General features: G+C 39.5%; 1 protein-coding gene across 1 annotated transcript in view; it reads left to right on the forward strand.

Moving 5' to 3' along the window:
• ATP8B4 (ATPase phospholipid transporting 8B4 (putative)) overlaps positions 1 to 26,685 on the forward strand; it is a 370,299-nt gene that overhangs the window by 224,111 nt on the left and 119,503 nt on the right. Inside the window, exons 10-11 of the mRNA XM_049897713.1 lie at positions 13,683 to 13,765; positions 24,149 to 24,307. Coding sequence (XP_049753670.1) covers positions 13,683 to 13,765; positions 24,149 to 24,307 — 242 coding nt within the window. The remainder of the gene's footprint in view (positions 1 to 13,682; positions 13,766 to 24,148; positions 24,308 to 26,685) is intronic.

A 26,685-nucleotide genomic window follows, 5' to 3' on the forward strand; every position in this document is an offset into this window, starting at 1 on the left:
CAAGCTCTATACTTTAGATGGATTTTCTCACTTAAGCCTGACATACAAAATTGGAAAACCTCAAGGAAGACTGACTAAGAATAAAAGAGCAAACACAAATTATCAATGACACGAATGAAACGGGATATTACTACAGACCCTGCTGACATCAAAAGGATAACGTGGAAAAGGGCAACATTTTCCCAAAAGCAAAATGAATACAGTTTTACATTTTAGGCAGGGCAGGGCAAGGGCAAGGAAACCAGATGAATGGAAAGGGGGAACCCAGGGTGGAAATGGGGAGAGTGCTGACACATTGTGGGGATTGCAGCCAATGTCACAGAACAATTTGTGTATGAATTATTGAATGGAAAACTAATTTGCATGTACACATTTGCCTAATGCACAATAAAGTGCTTTTTAAAAAATTAGCAGTCATACAAAACAGCAGAAAAATGCAATGTAATATAAGGAAAAAAATCAGTCTATCAAAACTGACCCAGAATTTATGTAGCTGTTAGCATTAACAAAGGATATTAAATTAGTTATTATGACTATATTGTATATATTCCAAAAATTAAGTAGAGACATGGAAGATTAAAAGAAAAAAATCAGAGTCAAGCTTCTAGAGATGAAAGCTACAGTGTCTGAGATAAAAAAGATAAACTGGATGGGATTAATGGAAGAATTAGTCATTAGACATTTAAGAAGAAAAGATTAATAAACTTGAACACATAGCAGTAGAAACTCAAAAAAAAAAAATAAACACGGGGAGAAAAAATAATTTGCTTCAAGGGGATTAACGTATGTGTAATTAGCATCCTCAAGGAGAGGAGAGAGAGGAGGGGACAGAAACAATATTTGGAGACATAAAGACTAAAAAATTTCCAAACTTGATGAAAACTATGAATTGACAGATCCAAGAGCCCAACAAATCCCAAAGGGGGGAGACATGAAAAACTACACGAGACACATCATAATCTAATTGTGATAAAAAAAATTTGATACCAGCGATTAAAAAAAAAAATTCTTCAGAGCAGCCAGAGAAAAAGACATGTTAAATACAGAGGAACAAAGACATCATATTTCTCACTGGAAACAATGCAAGCAGAAGACAGTGAAGCACCATCTTTAAAATACTAAAAGGAAAAACAAAACGAAACAAAAACGTGTCAACCCAGAATTCTATTTAAAGAAAAAAAATCTTTCAAAAACAAAGGTGGAAAAGGGGCTTTTGAATTCAGACATACAAAATATGGAAAAAAAGTATCAACAACAGACCTGCAATATAAAAAAATGTAAAATGGAAGTCCTTCAGGCAAACAGAAATAGGGGTCTACATAAAGGAATGAAGAGCACAAGAAGTGGTAACTGATGGACTCACATCAATATCTCTGCCTGAACTTCTCTTCTTTTGCTGACATATTCCTACCAGTCCTTCAAGACTCAGCTCAGATGACCACCACCTTTTCCCGAGCTCCTAGGCTAGAATCTGTCCCCTCTGAAAGCACTTGGTGATTACCGTTTACATCTCATTGATCAAACAGTTTTTTAATGGTCTATTCCCTATCTAACTCCTCCAGGGATTTTTTTTTTTGAGGGAAGAGAAGAAGCCCTGGTTGCACAGTGGTTAAAGCAGTTGGCTGCTAACTGATAGGTCGGCTGTTCAAATTCTCCAGCTGTTCCATGAGAGACCAGTGTGGCAGTCTTGCATCTATAAAGGTTCATAGCCTCAGAAACCCTATGGGGCAGCTCTACTCTGTCCTGTAGGGTTACTCTGAGTTGGTTTGGTTTTGAGGACAGGGACTTGTGCTGGTAACTGGCCCATACTCAATGACTAATAAAAAAGAAAAAATGATTACCACGTGCTTATTGAGCGGATCAGTGTTCTGAATTAAGACACAGCTGTGTGATAAGACAGAAGGGGCTCTGCCTGGAGATACTTCTGAGGCAAAACCATTAAGACTTCTCATTGGTGATGAAGGGGTAATATAGCCCATTCAGTGTTGCTCAAAATTTAGTCATTCGTGGGTTCCTTTTTGTCCTATCCAAGTTCAACCTATATTATCTACTTGATACTATTGTTTAAATTGATTCATATTTTTTTACATAAATAAATGCATTTAAAAAAGAAATAAAAGATAAAAAGGAATTACTACAAACAAGTCTACACAAATAAATTTGACAACTTAAGTTGAAATAGATCACTTTCTTAAAAAGAAACGCAAGCTATCACAACTCTCCCAGTGGGAAATACATAATTTGAATAGCCCTATAACCCTTAAGGAAATTGAATTTATAATTTAAAAATTCCCTCAAAACAGATTTCCAGACCAAGATGGTTCCACTGTAGAATTCTACCAAACTTTCAAAGAAGAATGAAGGCCAATTCTGCACAATATCTTCCAAAACAAGAAGGAGCACTTTTCAATTCATTTTATGTAGTTATTACCTTGATACCAAAATCAGATAAAGTACAAAAAAAAAAAAAAAAAAACCTATACATCAATATGCCTGGTGAATATACATGCAAAAATCCTTAACAAAATACTAGCAAGTAGAATTTAGTAATATATAAAAAGAATTATACATCATGATCAAGTGGGGTTATTTCAAGGATGTAGGGTTGATTCAATATTCAAAAATTAATCAATGTAATCCACCATATTAAGAACTCTGGTATTGACAAAGAATATTGAACATACTGTAGACTGTCAGAAAAATGACAAATCAGTTTTAGGAGAAATACAACCAGCATGCTTCTTAGAAGCAAGGATGGTGAGAATTCAGCATGCTTACTTTGGGCACATCATCAGGAAAGACCAATCCCTCGAAAAGGATATCACGTTTGCTAAAGCAGAGGGTCAGTGAAAATGAGGGAAACCCTCAATGAGATGGATTGATACAATAGTCGAAACAATGAACTCAAACATAGCAATGATTGTGAAGATGGTGCAGGACTGGGAAACATTTTTGTCCTGTTATCCATAAGGTTGCTCTGAGTTGGAGCCGACTCAGCAGTAACCAACAACAACAAAGAAGAAAACCCACCTAATCATATCAACTCATGCAGAAAAAACATTTGATAAAATTCAATACCTATTCATGATAAAAACTCTCAGAAAACTAGGAATAGAGGGGAACTTCCTCAATTTGATAAAGAACATGTCCAAAAGCTTACAGCTAATATGACACTTAATGTGAAAGACTGAGTGCTTTCCCCTCAAAATTAAGAACAAGGCAAGGATGTCCACTTTAATCACTTTTATTGAACATAATGCTGGAAGTTTTAGCTAGTGAAATAAAAAAAAAAGTAAAGAAAAGAAAATAAAAGGCATATAGATGATAAAAGAAGAAATAAAACTATCCCTATTTGCTGATGACATGGTTGTCTACATAGAAAATTCCAAAAAATCTACAAAAAAATTTCTCCTAGAATTGAGTTTATCACGTTCACAGAATACAAACTAAACATACAAAATTCAATTGTGTTTGTATATAATAGCAATGAATACATGGACACTCTCTTAGGCTGGGTTCTCTAGAGAAGTGAGACCAGTGAAGTGTATATATTATATATGCAGCCTTAGTTCTTAACCACCATGCCACCAGGGCTCCATATATATATAAAACCCAAACCCATTGCCATCAAGCCATATATATATATATAGAGGCTGCTAAGTCCCAAGTTGGTGGGTCAGCCATGAGGCATGAGGCATGAGGCATGAGGCATGAGGCATGAGGTATCAGCCTGGAGCTTCTCCTGACTCGCATAGCCACAGGGGCTGACCCAAGATCCACAGGTCAGGTGGCAGGCTTTGAAGGCTGATGAATACAAGATTAACAGGTAAGTCAGCAGGTAAGATGGCAGGTTGCCAGCCCAAGTCCCAAGAATTGGAGGTCAGGTGCTGATGAGCTGAATGCAGAATCCAGAGCAGAGCAGAAGCCAGCAAACTTTGCCAGAAAGTCTACACCCCCAAAGAAACTTCCTTTCAACTGATTGGCTGCTCACAGCAGATCTCATCATGGAGGTGATCTGATTATATCAGATCTCATGATGGAGGTGATTACATCATAACTGCAAAACCACTGAGAATCATGGCCCAGCCAAGTTGACATACAACCTTAATGACCACAGACACTAAAATTAAAAATATGGTATGATTTATAATTGCTAAAAAAAAAAAAAAAAGAAATACTTAGGTTCAAACTAATAAAATATGTACAAGACTTATATGCTGAATACTATATAATGCTGATGAAGAAATCAAAGAATATCTAAGTACATTGAGAGACGTATCATGTTCATGGACTGGAAGAGTCAACATAGTAAAGATGTCAGTTCTTCTAAATTGGGTTACAGGTTATCTTAGGCTGGGTTCTCTAGGGAAGCAAAACCAGTAATGCGTATAAATATATATAGAGAAATTTATATTAGGGAAACAGTTTACGGGATTGTAGGGGTTGGAAAGTCCCAAGTCCTTGGATGAGGATGGAGTCCTTTCCCAATTCATGGAGCTGCAGAAGCTGGTGAACCCAAGATGAGCAGGTTGGAGAGCAGGGATCCCACTCACAGGTTGTGACAGTTGAGGAATCCCCAAGGTCGGCAGGCAAGACCTCAAGGTTTCTCCTGAGTCACTTAGCTGTAGGGGCTGGCGAACCCAAGATAGGCAGGTTGGGGAGCAGGACTCTTGCTCCTGAGCCATAGAGATCGGCGAATCCCAAGATGGACAGGTAAGCTGCTAGCTCAAGTCCCAAGAACCAGAGGTCAGACAAGAGACAGCTGCTGGATCCAGAACAAGCCAACAACCTTTGTAAAGTGAGCAGGAAGGAAGTAGGCAGCAGAAAGAGGAGAGACGAAGGCTGAGGGGGCAGTGAGCTTCCATGGGCCCCACCCCCACTGGTACCACTCAGCAGATTCCATCATGGGGGTGATCGCATATCAGATTTCAGTAGGGAAGTGATCACAACATTATACAACTGCCAAAACACTGAGAATCATGGCCCAGCCAAATTGACACACAATCTTAACCATCACACAGGTTTAACACAATTCCTATAAGAGTCCCAGCAAGATTTTTTGTACGTATAGAAAAGATTGGAACCCTGGTGGCATAGTGGTTAAGTGCTACAGCTGCTAACCAAAAGGTCAGCAGTTCGAATCCACCAGGAGCTCCTTGGAAACCCTATGGGGCAGTTCTACCCTGTCCTATAGGTTCGCTATGAGTCAGAATTGACTCGACGGCAGTGGGTTTGGTTTTTGGTTTTATAAAAAAGATTATTCTAAAATTTATATGGAAAAAGCAAAGGAACTAGAATAGCTGAAACAATTAAAAAATGTAAAGTGGGAGTAATCAGTCTCTTTCAAGATTTCTATAGCTATAGTGATTACTACGATTATAGTGTTGATGGCGGATAGATCCATAGATCAATGTAACAGACCGTAATAACTAGAAATAGACAAAAATGCAAAAGCAATTCAATAGAGGAAAGACAGCCTTTCTAACAAATGGTACTGGAGCAATTGGATATCCATAGGCAAAAGGGGAACTTCATCCTATCTCATACCTGATACAAAAATTAACTCCTGGGGGCGGAGCCAAGATGGCGGACTAGGCAGACGCTACCTCGGATCCCTCTTACAACAAAGACACGGAAAAACAAGTGAATCGATCACATACATAACAATCTACAAACCCTGAACAACAAACACAGATTTAGAGACGGAGAACGAACTAATACGGGGAAGCAGCGATTGTTTCCAGAGCCTGGAGCCAGCGTACCAGTCAGGTACGGCACAAGCACAGAGAGCTACTCCACCCCCCTGAACTAACCCTGGGAGGGGGACCAGCCGGTTCCACGGGCGGCGTGGGACGCAGCCGGTAGGAAAAGTCCCCGGGAGGCAGTGACTGGTCTTGGAGGAGAAAGAGCAGCGTCCGAGCCGGGGAACCGTCCCGCAGGGATTTGGACTGGACGCAGGTACGGCATAAACACAGAGAGTTGCTCCACCCCCCTGAACTAACCCCGGGAAGGGGACCAGCCGGGTCGCGCGGGCGGCGTGGGACGCAGCCGGTAGGAGAAGTCCCCGGGAGGCAGCGACTGGTATTGGAGCGGGGAGAACAGCGTCCCAGCCGGGACACTCGGTCACGGCACAAGCACGGGGAGCTGCTCCACCCATCTGAACTAACCCCGGGAGGAGGCCCAACTAGCTCTCGAGTGTGGCACGGCCACGCGGCTGGAGGGACGAGAAGTCCCCGGGAGGCAGCGACTGATTTATTTATTCATCTATAATTACGCTGAATGTAAATGGACTAAATGCACCAATAAAGAGACAGAGAGTCACAGACTGGATAAAGAAACACGATCCATCTATATGCTGCCTACAAGAGACACACCTTAGACTTAGAGACACAAACAAACTAAAACTCAAAGGATGGAAAAAAGTATATCAAGCAGACAATAAGCAAAAAAGAAGAGGAGTAGCAATATTAATTTCTGACAATATAGACTTTAGACTTAAATCCACCACAAAGGATAAAGAAGGACACTACATAATGATAAAAGGGACAATTGATCAGGAAGACATAACCATATTAAATATTTATGCACCCAATGACAGGGCTGCAAGATACATAAATCAAATTTTAACAGAATTGAAAAGCGAGATAGATACCTCCACAATTATAGTAGGAGACTTCAACACACCACTTTCGGAGAAGGACAGGACATCCAGTAAGAAGCTCAACAGAGACACGGAAGATCTAATTACAACAATCAACCAACTTGACCTCATTGACTTATACAGAACTCTCCACCCAACTGCTGCAAAATATACTTTTTTTTCTAGCGCACATGGAACATTCTCTAGAATAGACCACATATTAGGTCATAAAACAAACCTTTGCAGAGTCCAAAATATCGAAATATTACAAAGCATCTTCTCAGACCACAAGGCAATAAAACTAGAAATCAATAACAGAAAAACTAGGGAAAAGAAATCAAATACTTGGAAAATGAACAATACCCTCCTGAAAAAAGACTGGGTTATAGAAGACATCAAGGAGGGAATAAGGAAATTCATAGAAAGCAACGAGAATGAAAATACTTCCTATCAAAACCTCTGGGACACAGCAAAAGCAGTGCTCAGAGGCCAATTTATATCAATAAATGCACACATACAAAAAGAAGAAAGAGCCAAAATCAGAGAACTGTCCCGACAACTTGAACAAATAGAAAGGGAGCAACAAAAGAATCCATCAGGCACCCGAAGAAAACAAATAATAAAAATTAGAGCTGAACTAAATGAATTAGAGAACAGAAAAACAATTGAAAGAATTAACAAAGCCAAAAGCTGGTTCTTTGAAAAAATTAACAAAATTGATAAACCATTGGCTAGACTGACTAAAGAAATACAGGAAAGGAAACAAATAACCCGAATAAGAAATGAGAAGGACCACATCACAACAGAACCAAATGAAATTAAAAGAATCATTTCAGATTATTATGAAAAATTGTACTCTAACAAATTTGAAAACCTAGAAGAAATGGATGAATTCCTGGAAAAACACTACCTACCTAAACTAACACATTCAGAAGTAGAACAACTAAATAGACCCATAACAAAAAAAGAGATTGAAACGGTAATCAAAAAACTCCCAACAAAAAAAAGCCCTGGCCCGGACGGCTTCACTGCAGAGTTCTACCAAACTTTCAGAGAAGAGTTAACACCACTACTACTAAAGGTATTCCAAAGCATAGAAAATGACGGAATACTACCCAACTCATTCTATGAAGCCACCATCTCCCTGATACCAAAACCAGGTAAAGACATTACAAAAAAAGAAATTATAGACCTATATCCCTCATGAACATTGATGCAAAAATCCTCAACAAAATTCTAGCCAATAGAATCCAACAACACATCAAAAAAATAATACACCCTGATCAAGTGGGATTTATACCAGGTATGCAAGGCTGGTTTAATATCAGAAAAACCATTAATGTAATCCACCACATAAATAAAACAAAAGACAAAAACCACATGATCTTATCAATTGATGCAGAAAAGGCATTTGACAAAGTCCAACACCCATTCATGATAAAAACTCTTACCAAAATAGGAATTGAAGGAAAATTCCTCAACATAATAAAGGGCATCTATGCAAAGCCAACAGCCAATATCACTCTAAATGGAGAGAACCTGAAAGCATTTCCCTTGAGAACGGGAACCAGACAAGGATGCCCTTTATCACCGCTCTTATTCAACATCGTGTTGGAAGTCTTAGCCAGGGCAATTAGGCTAGACAAAGAAATAAAAGGTATCCGGATTGGCAAGGAAGAAGTAAAGTTATCACTATTTGCAGATGACATGATTATATACACAGAAAACCCTAAGGAATCCTCCAGAAAACTACTGAAACTAATAGAAGAGTTTGGCAGAGTCTCAGGTTATAAAATAAACATACAAAAATCAGTTGGATTCCTCTACATCAACAAAAAGAACACTGAAGAGGAAATAACCAAATCAATACCATTCACAGTAGCCCCCAAGAAGATAAGATACTTAGGAATAAATCTTACCAAGGATGTAAAAGACCTATACAAAGAAAACTACAAAGCTCTACTACAAGAAATTCAAAAGGACATACTTAAGGGGAAAAACATACCATGCTCATGGATAGGAAGACTTAACATAGTAAAAATGTCTATTCTACCAAAAGCCATCTATACATTTAACGCACTTCCGATTCAAATTCCAATGTCATATTTTAAGGGGATAGAGAAACAAATCACCAATTTCATATGGAAGGGAAAGAAGCCCCGGATAAGCAAAGCACTACTGAAAAAGAAGAAGAAAGTGGGAGGCCTCACCTTACCTGACTTCAGAACCTATTATACAGCCACAGTAGTCTAAACAGCCTGGTATTGGTACAACAACAGACACATAGACCAATGGAACAGAATTGAGAACCCAGACATAGATCCATCCACATCTGAGCAGCTGATATTTGACAAAGGACCAGTGTCAATTAACTGGGGAAAAGATAGCCTTTTTAACAAATGGTGCTGGCATAACTGGATATCCATTTGCAAAAAAATGAAACAGGACCCATACCTCACACCATGCACAAAAACTAACTCCAAGTGGATCAAAGACCTAAACATAAAGACTAAAACGATAAAGATCATGGAAGAAAAAATTGGGACAACCCTAGGAGCCCTAATACAAGGTATAAACAGAATACAAAACATTACCAAAAATGATGAAGAGAAACCCGATAACTGGGAGCTCCTAAAAATCAAACACCTATGCTCATCTAGAGACTTCTCCAAAAGAGTAAAAAGACCACCTACAGACTGGGAAAGAATTTTCAGCTATGACATCTCCGACCAGCGCCTCATCTCTAAAATCTACATGATTCTGTCAAAACTCAACCACAAAAAGACAAACAACCCAATCAAGAAGTGGGCAAAGGATATGAACACACATTTCACTAAAGAAGATATTCAGGCAGCCAACAGATACATGAGAAAATGCTCTCGATCATTAGCCATTAGAGAAATGCAAATTAAAACTACGATGAGATTCCATCTCACACCAGCAAGGCTGGCATTAATCCAAAAAACACAAAATAATAAATGTTGGAGAGGCTGCGGAGAGATTGGAACTCTCATACACTGCTGGTGGGAATGTAAAATGGTACAACCACTTTGGAAATCTATCTGGCGTTATCTTAAACAGTTAGAAATAGAACTACCATACAACCCAGAAATCCCACTCCTAGGAATATACCCTAGAGATACAAGAGCCTTCATAGAAACAGATATATGCACATCCATGTTTATCGCAGCTCTGTTTACAATAGCAAAAAGCTGGAAGCAACCAAGGTGTCCATCAACGGATGAATGGGTAAATAAATTGTGGTATATTCACACAATGGAATACTACGCATCGATAAAGAATAGTGACGAATCTGTGAAACATTTCATAACATGGAGGAAACTGGAAGGCATTATGCTGAGCGAAATTAGTCAGAGGCAAAAGGACAAATATTGTATAAGACCACTATTATAAGATCTTGAGAAATAGTAAACCTGAGAAGAACACATACTTTTGTGGTTACGAGGGGGGGAGGGAGGGAGGGTGGGAGAGGGTTTTTTATTGATTAATCAGTAGATAAGAACTGCTTTAGGTGAAGGGAAAGACAACACTCAATACATGGAAGGTCAGCTCAATTGGACTGGACCAAAAGCAAAGAAGTTTCCGGGATAAAATGAATCCTTCAAAGGTCAGGGGAGCAAGTGCGGGGGTCTGGGGAACATGGTTTGAGGGGACTTCTAAGTCAATTGGCAAAATAATTCTATTATGAAATCATTCTGCATCCCACTTTGAAATGTGGCGTCTGGGGTCTTAAATGCTAACAAGCGGCCATCTAAGATGCATCAATTGGTCTCAACCCACCTGGAGCAAAGGAAAATGAAGAACACCAAGGCCACACGACAACTAAGAGCCCAAGAGACAGAAAGGGCCACATGAACCAGAGACCTACATCATCCTGAGGCCAGAAGAACTAGTTGGTGCCCGGCCACAATCGATGACTGCCCTGACAGGGAGCACAACAGAGGACCCCTGAGGGAGCAGGAGATCAGTGGGATACAGACCCCAAATTCTCATAAAAAGACCAAACTTAATGGTCTGACTGAGACTGGAGGAATCCCGGCGGCCATGCTCCCCAGACCTTCAGTTGACACAGGACAGGAACCATCCCCGAAGACAACTCATCAGAAATGAAAGGGACTGGTCAGCGGGTGGGAGAGAGACGCTGATGCAGAGTGAGCTAATTATATTAGGTGGACACTTGAGAGTGTTGGCAACTCTTGTCTGGAGGGGGGATGGGAGGATAGAGAGAGAGAGGGAAGCCGGCAAAATTGTCAAGAAAGGAGAGACTGAAAGGGCTGACTCAAGAGGGGGAGAGCAAGTGGGAGTAGGGAGTGAGATGTATGTAAACTTATATGTGACAAACTGATTGGATTTGTAAACGTTCACTTGAAGCTTAATAAAAGTTATTAAAAAAAAATTAACTCCTAATTCTATCTCAGTGTTAGCTTTAGCTGTTGTATTATCTATATAAACCACTTCATAACAAGATATGAATGAATGATGACCAAGTTAAAAAGCTATCTGCATTATCAAAGAGGATACTTGTTAGCCCAATTAAGTATTTCAACAACTCTGAAATTTCAGGCTGTATTAGGTCAGTTGGAGGCATAGCTATAACTTTCCTGGCGTCCCTCAGTTTATACCACTAAGTTCATACTTCCTACTCAACTTATGCCAGCCCTGTATATGCCTAGATTTCAGGGCTCATTTCATATAAGTAACTGGAAACTGGAAAAGGATTTCGTTTTTGAAGTCTATTCTACTCTAGAAAATTAGTAAGTCTAAGCAGACAAGTTTTTAACATTCTCTGAAAATTTCATTATCAAATGCAAGGCTCACAGAGTTTGAAACCTTGGACTGTTGAACTGGAAATTCTTTTCTTCAGGTTCTGGCAAACTAAACTGATTTAATCTAGCAGGTGGGAATTAGACTTTGATAGTGTAACCACCGAGTTCTGCTTTATGGCACTTGTTTCTGTGTTGGTTTCTCTGCTCTGGCGTTACTGTGTCGTTGGAACTACTTGAGAACATAGAAAGAACCTGGCACACCCTTTCATCCATTTGAAGGATCATCACTGGCTATATGAAGGCAGAATATCAAACCAGGGCTTCAAACCTGTTTGTTCTGTTTTGAACCCCTGCTGAGAATTTGCATTTCCACCCCCAGATATACAGAATCAGAATGTACATTTTTAACAAGATCCTCAGGTGGTTCTTAAGTATAATAAATTTTGAGAACCACTGCTCTACTAATGGTTCTCAGAATTGTTCCCTAACCAGCAGCATTAGCAATCACCTGGGAACTTGTTAGAGATGCAAATTCTCAGCAGGGGTTTGAACTGGAGTAAACCAGTTCGAAGCCCTGTAACAAATGGATCAAATCCCAAATCCTTTGCTTCTTGGACCCTACTACTTAAACCCAACTAGAAAAGCCTTTCAGCTCCCTGGATATTTTTGTCCCTGGCATATGGTAGAAGATCCTCAATAACTATGTAATGGATTAAAAATTAGTCCTCTCCTAGTTTTCACATTCTTTTGAAGCTGCAAACTAAAATACAGACATTACACCAAAAACGATATGACAAATCCTGAAAATATTTTTTAAGTTTATCAAGATACTTAGATAGTATTAAGGAAGAGTATGACATCACAGAAGTCATTGACCAGGAATCTTAAAAAGTATTTTTAAAGTACCAAAGAGGTCTGTGTATGATTGTTCTTCCCCTTTTGGTTTCCATACTGGAAGGGGGAAGTGAAATATTGAAGAGAATCCTGAGGAAGCAACCCAAAATGATAAGCTGTGATGAATGACCTGATGTATAGAGTAAGGTTGAAAAAATAGGGTTGTCTAGCTTAGTTGGTGTGACTCTCTGTTTTAATTATTAAAAATTTGCTTAAATGGACAGACATATTGATTATTTAGCCTTCACGTCACTTATCTAACTCTTATTCATCAAGCCCAGCTCAATTTCTGCCTCATCTATGAAGTTCTTCTTGACTATCTCAATTTCTACTCATCTTTGCCTCCTAGATTTTGATTGAGATTACTTTTTAACAAACTTTAATTGTACAGCCAACTTAGTGCTTCCTGCAGAAAGCTATTTCACCAATGGACATTCCATGAGTTGAGTTCATAATTTCCTAACATCACTGTGAAACTCATGTATGGAAGATTAGAGTGAATGCCCTCTCAGATACCTGCTTCTTAGTCCCCTAAACTCCATTATTTCATGATTTGACACGTAATTCTATCCGGTGATACTTGCTTTTTCACCTACCTATTGTTTCCCTCAAGAGGACAGTAATTCTCTTGGGCTAACATTGAGTATCAAGGGGGTAACTATAGTATGTATTCAATCAATATTTGTCGACTGAATGAACCCACTTCTAAACATTTCCATAAAAGATAGAACTGACAGATGATATTAAGATATAGCAGAAGAGAATTAGGTTGAACTCAGTGAGAAAACTGGGATGGCAAGCCCTTAAACAGAAAACGGGAGCAATGGTCATAGGATCTTCACTGCTGGCCATTTCATGACTACCAGAGAGCCATCTGTCCAATGTATGTGTGGTCCTGCCTAGAAGGAGATGACCAGCTCACTATGGCCTGCTGAGCCCCCATTTGATTCTACAATTGTAGACTTATGCGATTCTTGGCTTGTTTCTCCAAGAAGAAGAAAGCTGTACTCCTTTTCCCATTTAAATTTCATACTGTGAAATTACCCATGACCATTTTTTGCAAGTAAAACTTCTACATAGATAGTAGACGATAGTAGATGATGCAGTGATATTGACCTTCTTTTTTTGTCAGATGTGTTCCCATTCCTAATGTGTTTTGTAACTCACGCATGATGTCTGAGCAGGTTCGCCTAGCCTACTTCCCTGAGAATGTGAGAGATGTGAATGACATTTAAAGGGAGTTTATTTAATCTCTTGGGTTGGGTTTTGCATGTGCTGTATCCATCTGCTTGGTTTGTGTATGCAAGATGCCATTGGGCTTAACCGTATAAAAATTTGTGTCATGTCAATTAATTTCACAGGGAAACGAACCTAAAAGCTCGCCATGCATTGTCAGTCACTAAAGAGCTTGGAGCAGATATCAGCAGGCTTGCAGAGTTTGATGGTAAGTAGTTAAAACAGACAAACAAAAATCCCCAAATCTAAAAGCAATATAACAAATTGATGATCTGAGATCCAATTTATGTTTATTTTTGTTTGGTGGAAGGACATAAAATTCCCCAGGCATCAAAGTTTGTAATCTCTTCTCACTCTGAAGAGTAAAAAAGTTTAACAATGCTTATCAGTTCACCTTTGATTTCGCTCTTGTTGTCTCTTCTCTAGATCTCTTTAGCACTCTAGTCCCACAATGCCCTTCTTTGCCTGACCTTGGACTCCCTGGAGTCCTGTGCAGACTTGCTGAGGATGTGTATAAGCCACATTTTTATCTCTACCACTGGGTCTAACTATCCATCCAATCTCTGGCTCCATAACAAAGACTTGATTGCAAACTTCAAGAATCCTGTCTCATATATTTCTGCATCTTGTGCAGTGCCTGGCAAAATGTCTTGAAAATAGTAGGTGTTCAGGAAAAATATTCTGATTTATTAATCATTTGGTCAGTTGTTGCCCTTTTTTCTAGAGCCTGGTTTTGTTATCACCATCTTCATACCATTCGACTAGTTCTCTGCTGCTTAGCATGGTCTCTCTTTCCTCTTCTGTTCCAGCTGTCTTGTTCTTTTCTCATACAGCTATTCTTCTTAAGCATTCATGAAATGGCTTCTAGATTTTGCCATTTCAGGGATATTTGCATTTTATGATTAAAAGACCACAGAGAAGCAACATCCTTCAAGAACCAATGGAAAGAACTACTAATGGTAGCATTTTAGGCACCAGGATAGGGTGTAGGGAGAATCTCTGGGGCCTTCCTGCAAACCCTCAATGGTCTCTTGCTTTAGCCACGTGTTAGTCTGGCCCTTAGTATAAAGATTCCCATACAGATTGATTTTACTTATTAATGAATATTTATGAGCTTGAGACTCTCTTCCATAATGTTTTCTTTGGGGTCCACTCAAGGAAAATGTAGACAGAGGTCTCAGCATAATCCCATGAAGTTAAACCAAGATAAATTTACATTTTAAAGTTTCTCAAATACGCAATTTAGAGCTTAAATTACCTGTGCTTCACATTTGTTGTAAACTCCTTTTGGAGTCTGTTAATATTTTAATCTCTCTTAAATGAGTGCTGGAAACCCTGGTGATGTAGTGGTTAAGAGCTACGTCTGCTAACTAAAAGGTCAGCAGTTCGAATGCACCAGGCCTCCCTTGGAAACTCTATGGGGTAGTTCTACTCTGTTCTATAGGGTCGCTATGAGTCAGAATTGACTTGATGGCAATGGGTCAATGGGTAAATGAGTGCTGTTATAATAAATGTTTCTAGAAAAATATTTTTCCAGATTGAAATTTAAGTTAGGGGAATAGCCAGGGAATTTTAAATCGTCTAAGAAATATTTTGATTAGATTAAAACAAATTACACATTTTCTACTAAACAGTTTTCTCAATGAAATTTTACTGTTATATGAATTCAAGAAAAGTAAATATGTTCATGAATCAAAATACTTGCTTAAAATACCTCATGTAATATTTATGGAGCCCTAAAAGAGCAACCCAGATATAACAGACCATTATCCATTTCTTCCCTAACAAAATTGTATAAATTGTATTGACTCATGAGGATGTAGAAATTCATGATTTTTAGCGTTCTTTATCAGGAACAAGCAGAAAGTGATTGTTACAATTATTAAATTCCCTTCCACAGGTGTTGGCACAGTTGCCTGGACTATGATGCACTTACAAACAATCCTGAGATTTTAGTGGCTTAAACACAGTAAGGGTTTATTTCTTGCTCATGTCACATTCTGACGTGGGTTGGGTGGCCTTCTCTACCTTGTAGCTATGGAATATAGACTAGTGGCTTCGAAGGTCACCATAGCAGGGGAAGGGTAGATGAAGGAGATGTGTGACTTTTAACTGCTTCTTTCTTCTACATTTCATTGACCAGCACTAGTCACATGGCCCCAACCTAATTGCAAGAGAGACTGGGAGATAACATACTGTATAATTGACTTATCTCCTAAGTTGATTGTTTATTGTCCATCTTCATGTGCTGCAATGTAAGCTACACAGGGGTCGTTGTTTTTTTCGCTGATATGTGCCAAGCTCCTAGAAAAATGCCTAGCACGTAATAGGTGTTCAATAAATACTTATTGAATGAATGAATGGCTAGAAGTGCCAGGGAGTAGGGGCAAGATTATCATCAGGTCTTGGAAAGGCATAGGAGGGCAGAGGAAGAGTTGGGAATGAATTGTGACAATGGAGAGAGGAGGAAGGTTCCTAAACGAGCCTTGCTGGACAAGCGAGAGTGCTGGGTTCCCTCTTCCTGGAAGGCGGGTATCTGGGAGAGTGATCATTGTTGTGATGGTTCTATAAAGTCTTTTACTTCGGAGTCAGGCTGGGGACCATGGTCTGGGGGACATTTAGCTCAATAGGTATAACATAGTCTATAAAGAAAAAGCTCTACATCTGACTGTGGTGGGTAGCAACTGGGGTCTTAAAAGCCTGCAAGTGGCCATCTAAGACACTCCACTGCTCCCATCCTGGCTGGAGCAAAGGAGAATGAAGAAGACCAAATACACAAGGGAAAGATTAGTCCAAAGGACTAATGAACCACAGCTACCACAACCTCCACCAAACTGAGACCAGAACAACTAGATAGTGCCTGGTTAACACCACCAACTGCTCTGGCAGGGAGCACAATAAAGGGCCCCGGACACAGCAGGAAAAAAATGTAGAACAAAGTTCAAATTCACACACATACACACAAAGATCAAGTTTGCTGGTCTGACAGAGACCGAAGAAACTTCAAGAGTGTAAGAGTATGGCCCCTGGACACCCTTTAAACTCAGTACTGAAGTTACTCCTGAGGTTCACCCTTCAGCCAGATTAGACAGGTATTTAGGGTCAACAGTAGCACACGTGAGGGATGTGCTTCATAGTTCAATCATGTATATGAGACTAATGGGCACACCAGCCCAGAAATCAGGAAGGGACAGGAAAACTGGACGAATGTAAACAGGGAAACTGGGGTGAAGAAGGAAAGAGTGTTGACATATCACGGGGTTGGCAACCAATGTCACAAAGCAATTCGTATTTTAACTGTTTGGTGAGAAACTCATTTGCCAGAGCAAACTTTCACCTAAATCACAATTAAAAAGAAAAAAAAAAGAATCCGTTCTTCAAATGAAACTTAACATGGAAGTCCCAAATTTAAACTGATACAGGTAGTGTTGTTCAGGTTGAAGCAGGGAAACATTTTCTGAAAGCACTGCCACTCATTTAATGCAAGCCCCTCATTTAAAAAGATAGGGTTACTAAGGTTTGGAGAGGTTGATGGACTTGCTTATATATAAAAATAGTCTTTTATAATACTTCATAGAGTTTAATTTTAAAGTCAATGGATACTTGTCATTTATTAGATATGACCTAAATTTACTTCTCACAGGGTAGGTAACTCACCAATGCCCAACATAGAATTGTTTTTCCAAATAAAGGCAACACAGACCTCTCTTTTTTGGTATTTATACTTAAACTGTGGTCAAGTTTCGCAAAACACGTAATGTCAAATTCATGAGGCCGATACACTTCTGGGCAGGTTTCTGCTAAGTTTCTGCTCTCATTCTTAAATTATAGGTTGAAAGTTTAAGGCAGCATCATGTTTTATGGGTTTAGCTTTGTTAAAATATGATTTCTTTTTTCCAAGAAAGTACCTGAAAAATGAATAAATGGATTAAAGGGAAATAGACCAAAATCCCATGGATTTCATGTTAGCAGCCAAAATTAAAGACCAAGAGGGTGATCCAAGATGTGGTATGGAAAAGACTTTGAAAGAGTTAAGACATTTAATAAACCCTAAATCCTTTCCACTGTGGCTCTTGCTCTCATGTAGCCTTTAATTTTTTTTCCCCATCCTTGTCTTAGTCCTAACTTCTCTCTCTGTCACACCCTCACACATACCCATAGACACATTCACACACTACGCGCACACATTTCTCTAAGTACTCCATTTCACCACCCTCCTCTTTCCTTTCCTCCTTTTTTGCATTCGTTCTCTTCTCTTTCAATCCTACCCTCCACTCTTTATGTTAGCATACTTACTTCCTTTACTTGTGGTGTCTCTTTTTATTCCTGTCATCCTTTGTCTTTTCTGTCTTCATCACTCTCTCCATACTCATTAGTTTATTAATTCTATTTACTAAGCACCTCCTGAGGTTAAGGTGCAACAAAAAGTATGTAGGATTATAAGATATCCCCACACTTACTCTCAGCATTCTCTGGATGCTTTTACTTCTCCACTCTTTTCCTACTCCCTTTTTTTTGTCTTCTTTATTCACCTTTGACAAAGATTTGAAGTTCTTCTCTCGTGACGAGAAAAACAATTTCCTTGAGTCACAGTAATTGAAAGTTATCGTAGTTATTGTATTCTTTAGTTTAAATTAAAAGCATGGCATCGCCATTGTGTGCATGTGGAAATGCTCAGCCTAGCTGTGGCAAGTGTAGGTATAATAGATGAAGCTGTGAGACACATTCCGCATGCTCTGTCTTTGCTAAGCATAGCTTTTAGTTTGTGACTTCTGAGCAAGTCTGGATGTGGCATTATTTGTGCTTCTAGGTATCCTGTGGTTTTACTTCTGAGACTTGCCAAAACTGCTTTCTGTAGCACCAAACTACAGCTTTCTATCCTCGTACCTTAACTGTACATCTTCCCAGTATCTTAAGACCTGAGTTTTCTCCTTCAATGCTAAAGAAAAATCCCCACTGGGGACTTCAAACTAGGGGCACCAAAGGGTAAAATTGAGATAGGTGGGCCTCAGGATGTCTCTCATAAGTCTCCCTGCTTCCTCACTTTTACATTTGTGCTCATGGGCAGTGTCTTGCTGATGGCCTCCTTAGGAATGGCATGAGCTTAACTCTTTTATTCACTCATTCAGTCACTGTCTTAGTTATCTAGTGCTGCTACAACAGTAATACCACAAGTGGATGGCTTTAACAAAGATAAGTTTATTTTCTCACAGTTAAGTTGGCTGAAACTCCAAATTCAGGATGTCAGCTTCAGGGGAAGACTTTCTCTCTCTGTCAGCCTTCTCATCAATCTTCCCCCAGACTAGGAGCTTCTCTGCGCAGGGACCCTGGGTCCAAAGGACATGCTCTGCTCCTGGCACTACTTTCCCTGTAGTATGAGGTCCCCAACTCTCTGCTTGCTTCTCTTTCCTTTCTACCTCTTGAGAGATGAAAGGTGGTACAGGCCACACCCCGGGGAAACTCCCTTTACTTTGGATCAGGAATGTGACTGGGGGTAAGGGTGTTACGATCCCACCCTAATCCTCTTTAACATAAAATTAAAATCACAAAATGGGGGACAACCACAAAATACTGGAAATCATGGCCCAGGCAAATTGATACACACATTTTGGGGGGGACATAATTCAATCCATGACAGTTGCTTATTCATCCATTTACCAAATGTATATTCAACACATTGCCAAGGGATTTGTTTGTTCTGGGGATACAATGGTCAGTAAGTCAGACCCAGACCTTGCCTTCATAGAACGTATGGCCCAGGGGATAAGACAGACTTGAGCAAGTGCTTATCCCCAAAGAAGGCTTTAATAAAGTAAAGGTCCTAAAACTCTCAGGCCGTAAACATGTGTTGACTCATGAACAAGCATTCACTGTATATCTGGGAACTGTGCCAAGCAAGTACCTATGTTATCTTATTAAATCCTTATAGCCTTAGGAGAAAGTGATTATTATTGGTTCCAATTTATGGACAAGGAATCTGAGACCTAGAAAAATTGAATAACTTGCCTAGTATCTTGTAACTACAAAATGGAGGATCCAGAATATGAACCCAGGACTGCTGGCAAAGCCTATTCTACAAAAGGACAAGAAAGCCCAAACTATAAAGTATAAATATAGAGGCAGCAATAGAAAGTTATGGAAATTTAGCCTAACAGCTTAACTCCTGATCAGGGTAAGAAGTAAATTTTAAAATACTCTAAGTCTAAAGGAGCAAAATTAATTACCAGAGACCAAGTACATCCAGGATGTAGATTCTGTCATCATGTTTTTTAAAGTAGCAATGTTCTCAGTGTCCTGAATGTCAGGATCCCTGAGAAGAGTTTGTACAAGAACTGGTCAAACATACAAACAGCACTCACCAGATAGAATTGGGCTTCGGCAGGTAAATCCACTCATTTGAAAAGTTCTCATATAAATATTATTATACATTTTAAGCATCAGGAAAAAATTTGTAGCCTGTTGAATTTTATATTAAGAAAAGATGCATAACTTGATCTAATATTAGAACAAATTGAAAAATAAATTGAGTGGGCCTTGATTTCTCTTGTTAAAGTCTTCAGGGAGTTGAAAAACTTTTACACATAAATAACTAGAAATATTTGCCAATCATGTATTTGTAAACTAGGTATTCTTATGCCTTGGGGAAAGCCCCAAATGTAAATTGTCCAAATGTGTTTAAGGATCTTTTGCATATTGTTACTGACTGGACTGAGATCTGTTTCTTGCAACTTATGACAAGTTTACATATTTTGTATGACTGTTAATACTGAATTTTGAACCAGGGAAAGGTTTATTCTTTATTTCAGGAATTTTTGTGTATTTTGTGGTCCTTTCTAAAGAATACCATGTGTGTAATTAAAACACAAAAACACACATCTCTTTTTGGTTAAAAAATAAATAATAAGTCTTGGTTAGCATCTTGGGACTTTTTTCATTACCAGACAGCTTTTGCATTCACCTAGATGGAAGCACAGCCCTACAGTATAGATGGTGTGGCTGTATGAGACATAGATTCCATGGAAAGACCTAAGGAATAGCTTTTCTCTTTACTGTTGGTGTTAACATGGCCATCGTGGTAGCGGTGGCATGTAGCTGAAGCTTGATTGTTGAAGAAGAAAGAGGTCTGGAAAACAGGAAGGTAATACTTTTGTTTCTAAGAAAAAATTAAATATTTATCACAATCATCAGGGCAACTCTAAGAAGCTCTTGATCAGGCTGGAGAAGAAAGACGTGGGAATTTGGACAGCAGTACTGACATCTTATCCAATGGATAATTTGTCTTATGGAAGAGTCGCAGTGCAGATAATCAAGAAATATTGCTAATAATAATATACATAAAGAAATATAGCCATCTTCTCTGGAAAATCATGGAATACTGGGCACTGATTTGCATTTTCATGATAAGCTATAGATTTCCAATTTGAGGTGAATGTTTCAGTTCAGAAAGTTTATTAGTTAACCAACAATCGAGTTGACTAAATTTAGGGTGCTGAGAGCAGTCCAGAATGAGATCTTGTGGGTTTGTTTAGTATGGGCCTAGAGCGTGTCTGTGTGACTGTGAACTAGATGAAGGGTATCTGTTTTCACATCTTTTCTCTTCAGAGGGGCAAACGAATGTGGATGTCTGGTTTGAATATATGTGTACTTCATTATTAACGCGATTCCCCCGGTTACGTTATTATTAAAGAAGACTTTGTGCTTGTAAATGTATTTTCAGTGAATGACTATATGAGAAAAGATGCTATTTTTCCTGATCTTTTTTTTTTTTAAATCGATTGTCAAGCTGACTGTTTACTGCTTCTTTTTCTTTTCTGGCATAATTAGCAAAAGGAATTAGTTTCCTGAGAGACTTTTCCCCAGTCCTTATTATGCTTTATGAATAGGATATATTTTTGGTCGCTTCTAATGTGACTTAAGGTTTCCACCTTTTTTCAGTGTTTCAGATCCATTTGGCTCCCTTTAGAGTTAAGCCAACCCAAGCTCCTCGTAGTGGCTGGACTATTTGGTCTTCTGATCTGTTTTATTGTTATTACCATGGACATATATTCACCTCCTCCATTCCTTTGAGATCTGCTCTAATACACTTCTCATCTCCCAACCTCTCTTTAGAAACCATTTGAAAATTTTCCATCCATCTATCCAAAAGGTGTTTATTCAGATCATATAATGTAGGCAGTATGATAGGTTATGGGAATACAGCGGATCCTTCAAAGGAAGATGTTCACCTCTTTTGGGTAGGAGCAGAAAAGAAATTGAAGAGCTTGTGTGTTATGTTAACAGGACTAAGAAAGGAAAATGGCGTCGTCTTTGTTCCTGCCATTTTGTTTTGATTTTTTTTTTTGTGTGTGTTTAGTATGTAAGTCTCTGGGACCACACTCATCCCTTTGATTTCCTTCAAGAAAGGCTGGATTGGGGCTTGGCCTCCAGTAACAGAGGCAGAACCTCCTGGCCTTTCTGCCTGTTCCTGCGTAGAACCGCACCCTTGGTACTGGGCCAGAAGTGGATGAGCCTTGGGACCAGGGAGGAGCAAGCCAACATGTTCAAGGCTGCATTTGCCTCCACGTCAGTCTTTGCTTGTGACAGTAAAATGATCAAATGAGCCTGTTTTTTCTATTCCTACTGGCAGGGCTGCATATCATGTTGTTTTTGCCCAGAGCACTTTTTTTTGTTCGTTTTTTTAACAGACAAGTTTGAAGCCTGAGAAATTGAGTCTTAGATCAAGAAACTGGAATAAGCTTTAAGGGCTCTTGTCAACCCACTATTTTATGTACATTTTGCTGGTGAGACCCAATTCAAGGTTCTACAGAATTCAGGAATGAAAATTACTGGCCAAGAAAAAAAGATACTGAGTTCTTAGCATTTAGGAAAAGTCTCCTGCTCCACAACTTAGTTATGCAAATAACTTGGGCAAGTTTAAATCAGTTTAAATTTACTTTTTAAAGTCAGTGATAGGCTATAATTCGAGCTAACCAGAATGCAGCCGTTTCCCTTTTTAAAAAAAAAAAAAAAAGACTGTACAGGCTCTTTAGCCTCATCGAAACCCTCCTGCCAGCATCCTGTTATTTAGCCCTGGTTTATCTGGGAAGCTGCCAGTGAATGCCCAAGTGGGTTCCTCTAGGCAGTACTTTTGTTACAGTGTGGGAAGGGAGACGGAGGTTGGAAGGGGAGTCCTGAAGCTCTGAACCCCTCGTTCCTCTCAGGGTTTTACTGGTTCGTTTTTGCTTTTTAATGCAAGGGCTATTAATGTTAGTAATCTGCTTGGCCAGGCATGATCAGGCCTTGTGAAAACTGGCTGCAGTCACTTGTGTCTAAGAGATTTAAAGGGAAAACATATCATCCCAGGAAGGAAGGGAACCCGAATAAGGAGCTACCTTTAAGTTCAGAAGGCAGCTTGGTGAGCAGATGGAATCGGTGTAATATAGAGGTTTTCTAATCTCTGGGCTGGTCTCCTTTCCCTTCAAACAATGCTAAAGACATGCTTCCCATTTTTATTTTCCAAATGCCACTTTTCATGTTCCAATCGGATCTTTTAGCTTCTAATAAAATAAATGGATTTTTATTGTTTTTGAGAGAGTTATAGGTACAAATCTCACCTCTGACTCTGGCTTGACTCTGGATTGGATCTATCTATAAGCTACTTTTTTAATCGGTCCTTTCCTCACTCCCTTCCTTTCTCCCTCTGTTTCTCCCACTTTTTGTCTTTCAAGTCTTTGTACTCATTCTCTTTTACTTGTAAAATTTTAACCCCAAATATTTGCAATGCAAATGTCTTTTAATTTGATAGCTATATTTTTTTGCTTGGGTCCTTAAAAGATTATTTCTGGTTTCCTTTTCTATGTAAAGAACCTCTGCCCTGAATGTGTATTTTCTTATTGAAATAATGGAACGAATTGATTCGTTGATTTGGAATGGGCATGCCTTGGTTTGGAATGGGCTTGGAATTTAAAAAGAACTAGAAACATCTTTTGGCTAGTTTGGGGCAAGTTATATGGTGCCTTTGAGAGTTCCTGGGAACTCTGAAGCTAATCAGATAAGAAGCATAAAACAGCTGAAAGCAATCACACACATTCTGAGTCATGTGGCAAACAAGGCCCAGTTCCTCTGGGGTGGAATACAGTAGGACCCCCAATATTATTATTATGTGCATAGAAAGACCGGATTAATCTTTGTTGTGAAACAAAGTATGCCATCTGGAAGTTCACATTAAGTTAAAAGAAATGGAATAAGAAAAGAAATTTTAGGACAGTCCCTGCTTTATCTTTTTGAAAATCATTGTTACAAATTAGAAGTAGAAATGATTTTTTTCCTTTTTAACTTTAAGAAGGAAAAAAAAAAAAAAAAACACTTCTATGGCTCTTGAGGCCTTTATTCTTACCTGGACAATGAGAAAGCTTTGTTTCACAACGTGATAGATTTCCATTTTTGTACCCCCTTCAGTTTCTTTTCCTAGCACATTCTTGTCTATGCAACACTGTGCTGTCAAGAGGAGAAGGAGAAACGCACTATTAGAAGTAGGGTGGTGAAACTGTACTGCGGGCTTCTAGAGAGAGTTTGAAGTGAGTCATAAAAAGATTTGTTTCTTATTTTATAGGGATTGTCGTCTGTGAGGCACCTAACAACAAATTAGATAAATTCACAGGAGTCCTCTCTTGGAAAGCCAGCAAGCACTCCCTCAACAACAAGGAGATAATCCTGAGAGGCTGCGTCCTGAGAAACACCAGTTGGTGTTTTGGAATGGTTATTTTTGCAGGTACAGCTAATTGCCCAGGGTCGGTTATGTTGAAACAGAGCCCCCACAGTGCTGTATTAAAAATCCAGTTTTCTTTGCTTGGCTTCCTCCCCCACAGTGTCGTATTAAAAATTCTGTTTCCTTTGCTGGGCTTCCTTCCTTCCCCCCAGCTTTGCATTTGAATCCTGCTTTTGCTTGGAAGTTATTTGTAAACCGCATTGCGCCTGCCTAGTATGATTAAGAATGTCGCTGAGGTAACTTGTGTGAACTCCCTATTTGTAAACCCAATTTGGGTTTTAAGTAACTTGCCTGCCCACTCTTGGGGAGCAGTCTTCGAAGCAGCAGCTCCACTGACTCTTTTTCCCTGTACAAGGAGATAAAGGTGCCTTTCCTGTTCTCCCACCTCCTTCTCTCATTTATTTACCAATACGAGTCATGCTGAGCAAGAACCTGGGGTTTCCACCCAGTAACAATACGTGAGCCCTTCCTGATATACCCGCGTATGGAGGAGCACAGGACTTTTATTCCACAGAAAGTTCTCCTCTGGAGTTGCCTTCAGTGTGTAAGGGATCAGGGGAAGACACCACCGTTCTGAAAATAGTCTGGGTGGCCCCACTGTTTGAGGAAGCACTGACATTGTGAGCTTATACATAAGGATGTTTGGGCCTTAATTAAGCAGTGGGTGTTAGATACCTACAGCTTAGTTTCTCATATGTTAATTCCATCCTAATCATCCCTGTCATTTTATCAATCAACCTGCCTTCAAAGTGGAAGAACAGCATGAAAGGAATTCCCTCTCTCTGCTCTTAATTTTGTAGTTTGCAAAAGGACAAGCAGCCCTTTTGGAAAAGTCTTCTGGGAAATCCCGCAATCATTTCTGTTTATACCCTGCAGCTTCTTCTACAGTTTGTAAACAGGACAGCGGGGGCCCTGGAGAGACTGTGCATGGTGGAGGTGGGGAGAAGGGAAGGGAGGCGCCTCTTACTAGGTATGCCTGCCACGCTTCTTATCTCTAATTTGCCTCTATGGGCCCAAGGTGGCACTCTCCTGCTAAGGAAGCTTCCAGTAGCACTATTTCACAAAGCTGCTCAAATTGTACTCATGGCTTCAATTGCCAGTCCTTGATTTTAAAAATCCTGTTTATTGTTTATTGTTACACCAAATTAAGATGTATTTTGGGACTGCTGACTATATGTGCAATCAAAATTGGAATTTTTTTTTTTTTTTACTGACTTTCTTCAACAACAACAAAATGTTCATTAAAGGCTCAAAAGTGCTCCAAAGCCTGAAAAAGCCTCCCAGTTCCTCCTAAATACTCTCAGCTGTGGGTGCTAGCAAAGTTGTTGCTGCTTGCGGCATTGCCACTGTAAGGACTTAAGAAATCCCTAGAAATGAGGCAGAGTATGAACTTTTATCTGGAGGTGAATCCAGCTTCACAATTCTCTCATTAGATGCTTTTATTCATTAGTCAGAGAAGTAAGCCTATGATCGTGTATTTCCTTCTTTGCAGACAGAACAAAAGAGATAGACTTATATACGAGTTTGTCTTTACCTTCCTATTTAGTGCTGGGGAGACTTCTTGAAGGTAAACTGATGGGAAGTACCCTTTTGGTTTGCTCCCTGTCATCACGTGAATGGGGGCTCTTCATCCTAGGAATGGGCTATAGCCCCCCAATTTTTTTGTAGTTTTTGTTTTTGTGTGTGTGCTTCGAATGAAGGTTTACAGAGCAAATTAGTTTCCCATTTAACAGTGAATACATATATGTTTTGTGACATTGGTTGCCAACACTTCAACATGTCAACACTCTCCCCTTCTCAACCTTCAGTTCCCCATTTCCATTTGTCCAGCTTTCCTGTCCCTGTCTGCCTTCTTGTCCTTGCCACCAGGCTGGTCTACCCATTTAGTCTCATATACATGGTTGAGCTATGTGTGTTATCATTTGTTTTATGGACTTGTCTAATCTTTGGCTAAAGGGTGAACCTCAGGAGTGGCTTCAGTACTGAGATAAAAGGGTGTCAGGAGCCATAATCTTTGGGTTTATGCAGTCTCTGTCAGACCAGTAAGTCTGCTCTTTTTTTTTTTTTTTTTTGTGAGTTTGAGTTTTCTCTGGAAACCCTGGTGGTGTAGTGGTTAAGTGCTACAGCTGCTAACCAAAAGGTCAGCAGTTCAAATCTGCCAGGCGCTCCTTGGAAACTCTATGGGGCAGTTCTACTCTGACTTATAGGGTCGCTATGAATTGGAATCAACTCAAGAGCAGTGGGCGGCAGGTTGAGTTTTCTCTAGCTCTGTCCAGGACCCTCTATTGTGATCCCTGTCGAGCAATTACAGTGTAATACAATACAACACAACACAACACAATACAGTTCAATACCACCCTCTATTGTGGTGGTATCCGGGC

The sequence above is a fragment of the Elephas maximus genome, chromosome 10 (genome assembly GCF_024166365.1).
Source record: "Elephas maximus indicus isolate mEleMax1 chromosome 10, mEleMax1 primary haplotype, whole genome shotgun sequence".
Lineage (NCBI taxonomy): Eukaryota > Metazoa > Chordata > Mammalia > Proboscidea > Elephantidae > Elephas > Elephas maximus.